Source organism: Caretta caretta, chromosome 4, assembly GCF_965140235.1.
Source record: "Caretta caretta isolate rCarCar2 chromosome 4, rCarCar1.hap1, whole genome shotgun sequence".
Taxonomy (NCBI): domain Eukaryota; kingdom Metazoa; phylum Chordata; order Testudines; family Cheloniidae; genus Caretta; species Caretta caretta.
Window position 1 is genome coordinate 34,620,726 of NC_134209.1, and position 14,993 is coordinate 34,635,718.

At 41.9% G+C, this 14,993-nt stretch overlaps 1 protein-coding gene across 3 annotated transcripts in view; it reads left to right on the forward strand.

Moving 5' to 3' along the window:
• Positions 1-14,993, forward strand: part of LOC125635606 (melanopsin) — a 77,199-nt gene that overhangs the window by 30,036 nt on the left and 32,170 nt on the right. For all 3 annotated transcript variants that reach the window (XR_007356313.2, XM_048847490.2, XM_075127529.1), the window contains 3 exons: positions 10,068-10,239; positions 12,390-12,545; positions 13,660-13,767. Coding sequence is in view for 2 of the 3 variants with exons in the window: in XM_048847490.2 (XP_048703447.2) it covers positions 10,068-10,239; positions 12,390-12,545; positions 13,660-13,767 (436 nt within the window). In the remaining variant the exon portion in view is untranslated. The remainder of the gene's footprint in view (positions 1-10,067; positions 10,240-12,389; positions 12,546-13,659; positions 13,768-14,993) is intronic.

Sequence of the window (14,993 nt, forward strand, 5' to 3'; positions counted from 1 at the left end):
ATCAGGACCTTAAATTCCCCTACCTTCTTGTCTTTGCTAATGTATCTCAGTCTGGCTCCTAAACTTTTCCTTGGAAGTGTTTGACAATTCTAATCTTGTTTAGCACTATCCTGTCTTCTGACAGTGGCCAATGCCAGTTGCTTCAGAAGGAATGACCAAACAGGCAAATATGGACCCTGTTGTCCACTCCCCAGCTAGAGACACCCAGAGCATCTTGGCTAATAGCTATTGATCAACCTTTCCTCCATGAACTTATCAAATTCTTTTTTGATCCCCATTATAGTTTTGCCCTTCACAACATCCCCTGGCAACAAATTCCACAGGTTGACTGTGCATTGTGTGAAGAAGTTATTTCCTTCTGTTCGTTTTAAACCTGCTGCCTATTAATTTCAGCGGGTGATCCTTGATTCTTGTGTTATGTGAAGGCGTAAATAACACTTCCTTATTAACTTTTGCCATGCCATTCTTGATTTTATAGACCTCTACCATATCCTCGCTTTAGTCCCCTTTTTTCCAAGCTGAAAATTTAGATTTACATCTAAAATCCATCACTGTTTACTTGCTTCCACTTATTTAATTTGGAATTAAACTTTGATCATAAATAATTTTAGCTTCCTGTGCTTTTAGTTTCCTTTCTCTTTCCTTTTTTAAAGGCCTGCTTTCTTCCTGATCCAGTTTTTCCTTCATTCTCTTTTCCATTTGATCTCTCCCTGCTTTCTCTTCCCACTGTCCCTCCCTTCTCTTTCTCCACTGCCTGCCACAACCTTCTCTTACTCTCTGCTACTAAACTTCTCCGGACACATGCACACACACACTTACACCGCATACCTGCCTGTCCCCACACCCACAGATCCATCACTTGCCAAATATCCTCCCCACCACACATACATCCAATCACCCATTAGTCGTGACTTCCATCATCTATTGGGTCATACACAGATTTCTCTCCACCCTCAACCTCTTACGCTGGGACATTATAAGTATCTATCTCCCCCGCTTGGCATCTCCTTACCCCTTCTCAGACAGCCTGGCTAAGTAGGCAGGGGGATGTGAGAAAAGCGGGGGAAGAATAGTCTTCTGGTTAAGGCACAAACCTTTGAGCCAGAGAGCCACAGTTGATAAGGATTCTATTCCTAGACTCCCCACTCCTGACGGATCTTGTCCAATCACTTGGCCTCAGTCTCTTAATTTTCCTGTCTGTAAAAATGGGATCGCAGTACTTACCTATCTCACAGGGCTACTATCATTTATTGATATTTGTTAAACACTCTAAAATCCTCAGCTTAAATGTGTTACAGTGGAGGAAAATAATATTTCTGAAGGCCAACATTTTCAAAAATGACTATCCCTTTTGGATGCTAGATTTTTTTGTGTGTGCCCAATTTGAGACATCTTAAAGGATTTTTAGTGGGCGGATACTCAGCACTTCTGAAAATTGGGCCTCTTTAAAGCATCCAAAAATCAAGGCACTCAGAATTATAGGTCATCTCTGAAAATGTCAGCCTTAAGCAACAATAATATTAGCTTGGTCTTCTGAAAATTTCATCTGAGGATCTCAAAGTGCTTTACAGATTTTAAAGTGTCATTAAGCCCTCTTGAAAATCTTGGTCTCAACTTAGATATTTATCACAAGTAAAATTTTTGGTCTTAAACTTTGATGATATTGTCCCTTTGGCTGTAAATTTCTCTACTTCTGGGATTTTACTTCATGATCTTAAAATGAGGTTCCATTGTGAGAAATGACCTAGCAAAAATTATACCTTCTTACTCAACAGAAATATTCCTTGGGTCAGATCTTCAGTTGACATAAACTTGTGGAGCTAATGTGATGTACGCTTGTTGAGGATCTGGCTCCTTGTGTTTATTCAGTCATATCTACTGACTTGAGTGACAGAAATAGCATCTTACTACTTTTGAGCCTGGTAGCGTCAAAACAGATGGATGAGCTGGATTTCTGCTTATTATTGTGCATCATTCACAGACATGTTTTGTTAAATCCCATCTGGTTAAATCTGTGCAATGGGGATGTAACACAGGATATAATTTAGCCAGCAGGACATTTATTGATTTATTGCTTTGAGCAGGGGGTTGGACTAGATGACCTCCTGAGGTCCCTCCCAACCCTGATATTCGGTGATGCTGTGATTCTATGATGGTGTTGCAAAAAAAGGGAAACGTGAGGCTGAGTTTGCAGGGCTGGTAGTTGGGGGCAGGGATGTGGATGGATTTTTACTTACAGGCAGACCGTGACACTGTGTTCACAGACACTTTTCAGAGTAGAGCAACACTTGAATATTTTGAATGAGTGCATTGAGTGTTTGAATAAGCCGAAAAACCTCTTCATACTGAACAGGAGTGTATAATGTCATCACAAATAGTAATGAAATCTGTTTACTCATTTTTCCCCTTCAGGAACTGAGACAAGCATGCCACTTTCTGCTTGAAAATCTGTTTGTATTTTTAGAATTGATCTTTTTTTGGTCAAAACAAAAGGTAATCTGGATTTCTTGGGTTTTCTCCCTTTCCCTCTCTTTTGTCCCCTTTTCTAGTGTCGAACCAAAAATGGGAAGGGAGGAAATGATTTCTGTTTGAATCAAATTCAGATGTTTGATTTTTGAATCAAAATGAATGTTTTTGTTTGATTTCAATGAAAAATTAAAACCTGCCACATTTTCAAACAAACAAATCCACATTTTATTTTGTTTTCTTAATTTTTCACTGAAAATGCTTTCCATTTTTGGAACAGACCTAATATTATCCTAAACTATTAATTTCCTATAAATCCAGAGGCATTTTAGCCTTCTCATCCCCTTCATCAGAATCTTATGAAGTGCTGATTTAAACTCATGTTATTCCTTTTACTGCAAGTGAACTTGCAGTATAACAACTGACAATAGCCTTCTTGCTTTAATATTAAGATAACAATTCCATGCCTTGCTTTGCTGTTCAAGTTTTCTGCATTGATTTGTTTATTAACTAGCTTTATTTTAAAAGATAACAAATGAGGCTATTATTAGATATCCCAGTAATCACATTTTTGTATCATCGTTGCTGTCTTACAACTCTTCTGTTACCAGTATCTAAAACTGAATTATTGTGAACATAGAATATGGCATTTTTCCTGCAGTTGGGCTTTTCATTGAGCTACACTGCAAAAGACATCTGCCTGTAATCAATAGCTTTACAGCTGAGTATACTGTGTAGGATTTAACTCTGAATAAGGCTTTAGCATAGATATCTGGGGCAATTAATTCTTGTAATAGTAAGTAATGATCTGCTTAATTGAAAGCCTTGGATATGTCAATAAAATAACACATAAAATTATTGCCTTTAATCAGGCTTGCAAATTTTACTCACTCATTAGCCTGCGGTAAAATTTTACAAGGTCTTTCATTGTAAGTGCCAACACAACAACAATAAAAATTGGGTGCGAGTCCCATTTACACCGAGAGGTTTTTCATTGAAATTTACACTGATGCCCAATTGTCAGGAAGTAAATCCTTACTAATGTGGTCTGTTAAGATGTGAAATAGTCTCTCAGTGAAAGCTCCATCACCTGAGTCCTGTAAAATTAAACTGGGCAAAGCAAGTAGAACAGTCCTGCACTGACAGGGTAATTACAGTGTGACCTGATAGTTCTTTTCTATCTCTAATTCCTAATATATGAGTTAAAACAATATTATGCTATCAGTAGAAGAAAATAAACCAGATCAGCCTTGCAGTTGCCACATCTGATGATTTCTCAAAACACAGTTGTCATTGTCCAGGGCTATCTGCACCTTGGAAGCTGCTTAGTTTTTCTGAGCACGCCCCCTCTGTGTTACAAGCCCATGTCTTTGTTTCTCAGGGTGGAGTCACACAATTTTCTTCCTCTCAGACTGGGAGTACAACACCGTGTGTAGCAACAATGATTCCTTAGCAGGCATGAATGGTTTGAGCCCTACAAGTCTTCCCTTCAGGAGTGACCAGTATTTGAACACAGTGACAGATTGGATGGGATGTTCACCCCCACACAAGGCAGAGCAGGGTAAATTAGGTGAATTCACCTGATAGGCTGCACCTAAGGGAGAGCTATGGTTTGAGGGGCTGACTGATGATGGGACCCAGCTGAGAAGGAACATGCAGGGCTGGTATAAAGCCAGGAAGCGGGCAGCAGAAAAGAGCTGCAGAGGAGGTAGTCTGCAGTTTCCTTCTGGGAGAAGAGAGGTGTGTTTGAGAGTTACAGAGCTATGTAGTCTGCAGTTACTCTGTGGGAGGAGGGAGTGTGGGCTGGTTGACTCAGAGAGAGGAGAGTTAGAAGATTTAGGAAGGTGTGTAGGGGAAGAGCAACAGGGTCTGGGAGAAAGCAGAACACAGTTGGCTAAGCATAGTCCCTGGTCTGGAACCTGGTTTAGTAGGTGGGCTCGGGTTCCCCTACCAGCCCCTGGGGGAAGTGGCACAGACTGGGCAGGGGAGCAGAAGACGCTCTGGGATAGTCATGTGATCAGATTTTAAAACCCCGGAAGGGAGGCACTGTAGTGAAATGGCTGGGAGCGCCAAACCATGAAGAGCGTTCACCCTGAGTTGCACGGGATAGCAGAGTGCATGAACGAGTGACAGAAGGAGCTGTTGGACCTGGAAGGAGCTAATCCCCAGAGTAGCCAGGAGGAGACACCCTACCAGTGAGGGGATACCATGACAACATAAAACAGCCTTTCCAAAGCAAAGCATAGTTTAATCTCAACAGTAAGAACAAAGAATAACAAGAGTGAAGTATTTTTAAATTTAAAAACCTGTCAATGTGTGTAACTGCCTTGCCTAAAGCTTATACATGTAGCTGTGCTTGTCACAGGAAATGAAAGAGACAAGGTGGGTGAGGCAATATCTTTTATTGGACCAACTTTTGTCCGTGAGAGAGAGACAAGCTTTCATATTCACATGGAGTTCTTCAGGTCTGGGAAACTTAATCAGAAAGTCACAGCTAAATATAAGATGGAACAGATGGTTCAGCATAAGTAGTTAATACATATTTCATGGGACCATTCAAGATAAAGTGACCTGTTAACACCGCTCTGGTAATAGGGAGAAAAGGAAAGGGGGAAGCATCTGGGGGTGATTACTGATAATGGGTTATAGATTGTTGTAATAAGCTATAAATCCAATGTGTCTATTCAATCCATGATTTTTAGTGTCTCACAAAATTATGAATTTAAGCTCCCAGGCTCGTTTTTTGAAAGAGTTGTGCAGGTTTCCTTTGAGGACGAGGACTGATAGGTCAGATACAGAGTGATCACTTTGTGAGACGTGTTCACCCACAGATGATGTGGTGTTTTGTCTTTTATCATTTTCCTTTGAGAGTTCATCCAAGAGCATAGTGATTGTCTGGTTTCACTCACATAGTTGCTATTGGGGCATAGTGCTTAGGTAGGCCTAACTTATCTCGACTCTCCCACATCTGGTACTGGAGTTCAGTCTGCTTCCCTGCAGTCTGTGTGTGTCTCCCTCCTCTAGGGACTGCTTTCCTTTATCCACCCCCAAAATCCTTTGGCTTGGTCTACACTACAGAGTTAGATTGGCATGAGCTGCCTTACGTCAACCCATCTCTATATTTTTTCTACACTAAAATGTAGCTCTCACCGATGTAACTTACCCACTACACTGATTTAATAACTCCACCTCACCAAGAGGTGTAGCGCTTAAGTCAATGTAGTTAGGTTGCTGCAGTGTCGATCTAGATGCTGCATTGCTTATGTCAACTGTGATTGCCTTTCAGAAACCATCCCCAATGCCCCACCCTGGTAGTTAAATCGGTGCAAACGTTCCTGGTGAGGATGTGCACTGCAGACACAAGGATATAGTGTGGATGTGTAAAACTGATTCAATTACTGCAGTGGCTGTATGTCAACGTAACTTAAGTCAACTTATTTGTAGTGTAGACTTGCCCCTTGTCCCCCTGTGTCTCTTCACCCTGTTTAAACTGGTTTATGTGGCCCACTAGGTGGGAGTCAAGGATAGACTTCAAAGCAATTGCTTCTCTGCGTGGTCTTTTAAGGCGTATCGGTAAACAGGTGTCTGTCAGAAGTGTTTGACTACTTTCCTGCTTACATGCAGGTGAGCTGATGCCTGAATTACCTCCTTGAAATCATATAGCAAACAATAAAATAAAAATCAAACACTTAATATTCATAAAATATTACAGGCATCTCACACATCCTTCACAGCAGTGACTGTGACTGTGCCTTTGTTAGATGTGCATTATATCAATATATCATTACTCCCTGCACAGGGAGGAATACACTGATATACTTGTGATCTTTCTCTAAAAACTTTAAAAGAGTGCAGCTGACATCATCCACTGTTCAGCTTTTCTGAGTGAAGAAATAGAAGTGGGTAATGAGTAATATTTTTCTTTTTTGTTGTTGGTAGGGAAAGCCGGGCAGTGAGAACAAAAAAAACAAAATCCCTTAATTGATATGTTAAGTTTCCCTTGACTTGTCTCTGGAAAGCAAAAACAGTACAGTTTAACCCTGATGGTGAGAATACTCTAAATTCTGTTAGCATAATAAAATAGCTAGCATGCAAATGCTAATTGAATTACTTTCATCTCGTGAAGAGGATTTTCTGATGCTAAAAGGGTCAGACAATGAAGAAATCTCATTTAACATGCAGTGAAGAAAAATTATACTGAGCATCTTCAAGCTATTTTCCTTTGCCTTCATTGATTTTTTTTTCTTCTAATTAGCATCTCTGCTTATATCCATTCCAAAGCTTGCACTTGTTCTCTAATCACCACAGCTCTGCTTTTGATATTCAGCACTGTGTGTCTTATATTTACAGCTCATAATCAAGAAAAGGAGTTAGGTGGAGTAATGGGTTTTACTGCATGGCCTGTTAGGATTGTTTCTTATTTGTTAAGCAATGACGGTATGCTTCACACTCTGGGACACAGCCTAAGCAGGGACTGCTGTGTCTTATAAAGTGTTTAAAATCTAAGGCCCAATCCGTCAGGCTGATCCATGAGCCTGCATGGAACCCTGTTCAGGGTATGTATTCACAGCTGGTGATGGTGTGAATGCAGCTCAGGTGCACACACTAGCTTCAATCAAGCTAGCAGAGGTGAAAAGAGCAGTGTTGCCATGGTGGCAAGGAGCTAACAAGTAGAGTTTCCTGTGGTTGCTAACCTGTGCCGAACCTTATACGGCCACATCTACGTTACTATTGTTACCTGCGCCAGCTAGATTAAAGATAACACACAAGTATGCCTACCCGTACTACACGCACACATACATTTGCACTATAGACATACGCTCAGTGAGGCTCAGCTTGAGCATAAGGTTCTGACTCCACTAGTCCGCTTGCAAGACCAGGGCCTAAGCCCCTGACTGTGCCAAGGAATCTGTATGAGCACATGCCTGCACTGGTACAGAGTCCCATAAACCTCAGCAGAACTCCATGTGGGTGTAAGAGTCTGCCTATGCAGAGCTCAGGCCTTCCACTGAACTAAGGTGAAAGTTCTGAGTGACTGGAAGGGAAGGGTTAGGAAATGCTTATGCAGTCTTAACTACAGCAGTCACTGCTCCTCCTGCTCTAATACACATGTATATAGACCCAGAATTAATACAATATCCTGGGTCAGATATTTACTCTTCCACTGGTGCAAAGTACAGTTGCAGCCATTTCAATCCAGCTGCAGAGGATTCCCCCAGCACAAGGAAATCCTCAGCTGGCAAAAAGCTGCTGTAGCCAGCTTTGTGCCATTCTCTCCCCCTCCACTCTCAGCACAGGCATGTGGCAGATGTGGGGAGCAAGAGTGGAGCACACACATTGACCAATTTAGGTTGTCCAAAATCCTAATTAAGTGCCAGTAAAAGCCGCCTAGTGACCACACCATTATGCATTCTATACGCAGATGTTGCGGCTTTAGAAATGCTTCAGAGGGGGTTTGAACATTTTATTGGGATTAGTTTTGGCATTTGTCTTGTGTAAAATGAGTCCAGTTTTAACCACTACATACCTATCCCACACACAGCCCCTTCACCTGCCTTTTCCTGAGGGTGGTTGCTGAGATCAATCACAAATACCTCTTCAGAATCTCTGGTTCTCCTCCTGCCCCTCCACATCCAGCCCATATCTTTTTAGGACATATCAATTTATAAAGTAGGCATAAGGGAAGTAGCTTCTAGGATGAGACTTTGCCAGGATTCAGCCTGTATCAAATCTGCACAGGTAACATTATGAATCCTTTTAAATGAGAGACCTTCTCCAAGGTAATCTCAAAAGACCCTCAGTTACAGTGGATGCGCCTTTAATTTATGTCTGCTATTATTAAAGATTCTTAAACGTGTCTGCTGAAAATGACCTTCTTACAAGTAATTGAGAGGTGGGGGGAGCAGTTGGATAGATTGTCTCTCCCCTAGCCAGTATTCAGAATGCCATCATATACCACTTAGTGTACTTTAAAAGGTTGCTCATGGAAGACTGACAGTTAAGAACATAAGAATGGCCATACTGGGTCAGACCAAAGGTCCATCTAGCCCAGTATCCTGTCTTCCGACAGCGGCCAATGACAGGTTCCCCAGAGGGAATGAACATGTAATCAAGTGATCCGTTCCCTATCGCTCATTCCCAGCTTCTGGCAAACAGAGGCTAGGCACACCATCCCTTCCCATCCTGGCTAATAGCCATTGATGGATCTATCCTCCATGAATGTAACTAGTTATTTTTTGAACTCTGTTATAGTCTTGGCCTTCACAACATCCTCTGGCGAAGAGTTCCACAGGTTGACTGTGAGTTGGGTGAAGAAATACTTCCTTGTGTTTGTTTAAAACCTGCTGCCTATTAATTTCATTTGATGACCCCTAGTTCTTATGTTATGAGAAGGAGTAAATAACACTTCTTTATTTATTTTCTCCACACCAGTCATGATTTTACAGACCTCTATCATATCCCCCCATTAGTTGTCTCTTTTCCAAGCTGAAAAGTCCCCGACTTATTCACCTCTCCTCACATGGCAGCCGTTCCATATCCCTTATCGGTTTTGTTGCCCTTTTCTGAACCTTTTCCAATTCCAATATATCTTTTTTTGAGATGGGGCGATCACATCTCCACACAGTATTCAAGATGTGGGTGTACGATGGATTTATGTAGAGGCAGTGTGATATTTTCTGTATTATCTATCCCTTTCTTAATGATTCCCAACATTCTGTTCATTTTTTGACTGCCGCTGCACATTGAGTGGATGATTTCAGACTCCAAGATCCACAATGACTCCAAGATCTTTCTTGAGTGGCAACAGCTAATTTAGACCCCATCATTTTATACGTGTTAGTTGGGGATTGTTTTCCAATGTGCATTACTTTGTATTTATCAACATTGAATTTCATCTGCCATTTTGTTGCCCAGTCACCCAGTTTTATGAGATCCTTTTGTAACTCTTCTCAGTCTGCCTGGGACTTAACTATCTTGAGTAGTTTTGTATCATCTGCAAATTTTGCCATCTCACTGTTTACCCCTTTTTCCAGATCATTTATGAATATGTTGAATAGGACTGGTCTCCCAGGGGATCCCACTCTTTACTTCTCTCCATTCTGAAAACTGACCGTTTATTCCAACCCTTTGTTTCCTATCTCTTAACCAGTCACCAATCCATGAGAGGACCTTCCCTCTTATCCCATGACAGCTTAATTTGCTTAAGAGCCTTTGGTGAGGGATCTTGTCAAAGGCTTTCTGAAAATCTAAGGACAGTATATCCACTGGATCCCTGGTGTCCATATGCTTGTTGACCCCCTCAAAGATTTCTAGCAGTTTTCTTATTGTCTGTGCATGATGCAATTTTTTTAATGAGTTCAGACTAGTGTGGAGACAAGATGCATGCCAGCTTTGTATCGGTGCTCTCCGTATTCTAGAACTGGCTTGTTCAATACAGCAGTTAAGTGATTATGCAGTACAGGATGGCCAGTGAGGGTCACATGTATAGTATTACCATCTGCTTGTTAACTATCCAGTTCTTAGACCTTCACCAGTAATTGTACAAACTGTGTGTGTATATATATATATGTATATATTTATTTACTTTTCATGTTTCTTAGGTTCCTATGTGCCAGAAGGGTTGATGATATCTTGTACATGGGACTATGTAACCTATTCCCCAGCAAACAGAAGTTACACCATGATGTTATGTTGCTGTGTGTTTTTCATTCCCCTGGTTATAATATTCCATTGCTATTTATTCATGTTTCTGGCCGTAAGAAGTACTGGCAGGTAAGCAGGGTAGCAAGAGTAGTTAAATCTCTTGTCTTCTTGCTGTAAAGCATACTTTAAAGCTCCTGGCTGAAAATCGAGCTGGGCGGTAGATATATTAATGATGCTGGTTACACTGAATCTGTATTCTCCTTTGATGTCCTACAGAATTACAATACAGAGAACTCCCTGCTTACATGCTCCAAATAGACAGTCAGGTTAGATAAATAGAAGCAGAAATGCTGTTTTCTCATATTCAGCTATTTTTCATTTTCTTCAGTGTTTGGGTTCATCATCTAAGCCCCTGGGAGATTATGACAATGTATAAACCCGTTACAGAGCAAAATGGGCATCGCCTGAATTTGGCGCACTCCACAGACATTAAAGTCCTTATGCCTCAAGAGTTTCATTTATTGTAGACATTCCAGAGATGGCAGTTTTTACAGCTGAACTCAGGGAGATGAGACAGGCCAATGCGCACACATACCTATCTGTGCATGTATTTAACCAAATGTCATGCAAATGTACGGGCAGGTACAAATTGTTTTGCACATGACTCTTGGCCTTTTCTTGTAAATATTTGAACTAAAAATTTGGCCTGATCAGAGATCAAAAAGGGAACTCTCTCTCTTGTTTTTCCTCTCAATATGTGCATGTTACTCATTCAGGGCCTAATACAAATCCAGTTGAAGTCAATCAGAATCTTTCCCCTGATCTGAATGGGATCAAGCCCTTTTGCTCTGTTTCAGCAAAGTAACTAATCACATGCCTAAATTTTAAACACATGTTTAACCCCTATTGACTACAGTGAGGTTTGAGCACATGGTTAAGAAGCTTTGCTGAACAGGGATGGACTCACATAGCTGCTTACAGTTAAGCACTTGATTATGTGCTTTTCTGAATGGGGGCTTGCAAATGCTCTCTGCAATTGCAAATTTGATAACAAGGAATGGTGACTTGGTCCTTAAAGCAATATCGCTACATGTGAGCATTCAGGATGGCTGCTGCAAGAATTGAATATGTATTCTACTTGCTAACACAGTGTCTTCTGTAGGCTTCTTCCATAGTGCATCTATTTGTGTATTATCATTTTATGGAAGCAGCTCATCACGCTGCTGATTTGCATAGTGGCCTTCCTTTTTAAGTAAATCTTCACTAAAATTTGTTTGTTTTTATGCTAAATCCTGTCAGACCAGTTTATTGTAAATTGCAGGATATTAGCTGATTTTGCTGGCATAAAAAAGTGAGGATGGTATCTGAAGAGTCCCTGCACAATAGCTGTGAGACTTTCTTCAGGCTTGTACTAATGATTTTTTCAGAATATCTGCAGCTAAACCACAATCTCCAAAAATTATCTCCAAGCAAAAAGAATGTCATCTCTCATTGGCTCAAATACCATTGTCTGATGGATAAACGTGCTGGAGTGTAAAATAGTCTCCTTAAATGTTACGTGCCAGGTTCACCAGCGCTCTTGCTTTGCAAAGTAGCCAGCCTACAATACCAATATACTTGGCTCAGTGAGTAGGAATCTGTTGAGTTCATATGACATCATCTCCTCAAGAGACGAGGAGGAGTAAGGGGAAGTATGGAGGCGGCAAGGAGTGCTGCCCTTGGGAAGAGTGAATTCATGCATAATACATCTCATAATACAGAGATGAGATCAGCCTTGATGACAGCTTTGCTTTCTGGCCTCCCACCCAACCCTGGCAGAATGACTCCTCAAGGAATTGAACTGCCATTGAGCAACCCTCTTGTGCCTCTGGCACTGTCGCAGAGGGCAAGGAGTGGGATTTCCTACTCATTCACTACTGGAGATCTGTCTGGTTCCAAAAGGACCGTGCCATTCCCCAGCTGTGTGAGCCCCATCCCTCAGAACGGCAGAGCCCCATCTGGGCTGTTCTTGAGGATGAAGAGTGAGCATGTTGCAGAAGCAGTGTCTCTCTTCCTGCTTACTCCTCTTGGCTGTATTGAGGCCATTTTGCATGCTTACTCCCCTTTGCAGGGTGTAGCAAAGTAGGATCTTTATCCTTAAGATATTAAATAATTGAGTATATTTGGGCAGGGAAAGATAAAGTGTGTGTTCTATTTTATTTATTGCTAATAATGCATTGTGCATCTTGCACCAAACATTTTCTTACACTGGGTGACTTCCTTTGTTGTTCTTCTCACAGGGATGTTCAGAAGCTAGGGTCCTATGGTCATAAATCCTACCTCTCGCATTCCATGAAGAATGAATGGAAGCTGGCAAAAATTGCCTTTGTGGTCATCATTGTGTTTGTCTTTTCTTGGTCTCCATATGCTTGTGTCACGATGATTGCATGGGCGGGGTAAGTAGAAATCTGGTGACCCTTAGTCAAGATAAGTTAGTAATGAGGAGCAAGGCCTGAAGCTGCCCTGGGATATTTCACAGAAATTTGACTCCTCCTTGGACTGTAAATGAGATGTACTCAGTGTTCTCACCCATAAGGAGTGTATCTTCCTTTTAAAAGGCGTTAAAATAGACACCAGATTAGAGGTGATGTATCATTCCTCAGGATAGGCCTTTGGATAAAAGAGAACAAGATTAACTAGTGTCTATTTCATTTCTTACATGAAACTTTGTGTGCTTTTCTTTTTCTTTTCTTTTTTTTGAGCACAGATTTTTGTTTTCACTTCCTTCATGTTGCTATTTTATGTGTGTATTCTGATTTTATGCAGAGTAATCCTAGGCATCTCAGCAGATGATTACTCTCCTCATATCTGATCTCTCAAGAATCCCCTTCCTCAAGACAGTGACTAGTAGAGTGAGAGTCAAGAGGCTTTTTTTCCCAACTTTTTAAATTCAGAGATCATGTCCTTCTCCCCTTCCCAGCTCTCCCCTGTAGGGGGACCTGTTCTCCTGTTGATGCACTTTCAACTCCTCCTAGCAGCTGAGAGAGTTTGAGGCAAAAACAGCTAAAGCTGATCTCAGCCCACTTCCCCTTTTTCACTCTCCTCCCTTTCTTTTTGGACACTGGAATTTCAGTCTCCTTGATGCCTTTTGGTGTGCAGAATGAAACTGATACAATGGGGTGGCAATATGAGATTTTCATTCTGAATCTGCTTTTGTTGTTACCATTCCATATCTACCTTGTTCTCCACATTAATAATCTCTCCTCCTGCTTCTGACTAGCAGAGCAACAGAGAAAGAAGCGATTGTATTTGTTCCGGCTGCTTATCATTCTTAGAAACAGAGAAGTCATTGGTTGATGGCCATTCAGCTTCTCCAAGTAAATGTAACCAGTATGGCACCAAATCATGGTGGTCTTAGTCTCAGCAAGGAATGCACTGAAACATATTAACTTTTCAAAGCTATTTGTTGTCAGAGGACATAATCAATCAAGGAAGAGGAGTATGTTTTGGTAATTTAGTTAACACACATCCATTAAAATACCTTTGTGTTTTGTTTTTGTTTAATTTTAGCCATGGCAACACTCTAACTCCATATTCTAAATCTGTGCCAGCTGTTATCGCCAAAGCTTCTGCAATCTACAATCCTATCATCTATGCAATAATTCACCCAAGATACAGGTACAGTGAACACATTGCAATTGTCTGTCAGTACACATGCAAATGTATACATTAATAATAATTCCTTCTATTGAGGGCACTTTACTGCAGGAGTAAGTGGCCACAGCGCCATTGAAATCAATAGATCTGTGCCCCCCTTTTGTCAGTGGTGTATATGGCCCAATAGCTGTAAAATGTGGGCCACAAGATAAAGAAGTTATTGCAATTGCACAATGTTCCCTTTTATCTTTTCCATCCATGGGTGGCATGAATTTTGTTATGTATACCAATATCAAGGTTATGTGCAGATGTCCCTGCCCCCCCTCCTGAACTCCTTACCCCCTGCACTGTGCCCCCTTCACTTCAACCCCTACACTCCCCTGCTGTACCCCGAACCCCTGCACTGTGCCCCCTTCACCTATAACCCCTTCATCTCCTTCTTGCACCCACAGATGCAGCAGCTGGCATTGATTCCCCCTGTCATGTCACCCCAGCTCAGTGGAGACTGGATACATGGGCGGGGGGAGGGGGAACGGATGGTCACCTCCTCTATCACCTACATAATGTTCTCGGCTCTATGGGACACCCCAGCGTCAGCCTTCCCCTCTCCCCCCTTCCCCAGCACACAGGAGGAAAGCTCCGAGTCCGGAGCAGCGTGGCCAAGGGAGGGAGGGGGGCGGGAACAAGAGGAGGGGCACCCCTGCACCGGAGAAGTCACCTGGCTCGGCTGGTCCTCCGTGAGGCCAACTGGCTCTCAGCAGGTCAGATGGGACTCAAGCAAAACCTACACACAGCGCCCTCTTTGGCGGGCCACCCTGGGGCCCTGCCCAGCCCCACGCGGCTGTAATAATCAAGTGCGTGGCACTTGGTGGCATGTTGTGCAGCTGCGCAGGTTGGAGGAAACACTGATTAGAGGCTCAGGTTGTGCACATGACAAGTGAGAACTTTTCAGTCCCAGGGTTAGTACTTCACACTGAATTTGCTTGGAAAATACGGGTATTATTTTGTTGTTGTATCTTTTAAAATAAATCTTATGTGGAGAATTTTCTGAATGGGGATGGACTATTTGTGCTGTGCCATCTTGCTTTTTGAAATCCCAGTATACCCAAGTGCAGTAAATCTGCTGTGTGCTTGTTGTGCATTGTTTCCTGATTTATTTCTTTTTCTCCTGTTTATTTCCTTGCTGGTTCCTTCACAACTGGTTTATGGGTTTCTGTGCTGAGGCATCTGAATTCTGTTTTACCCAC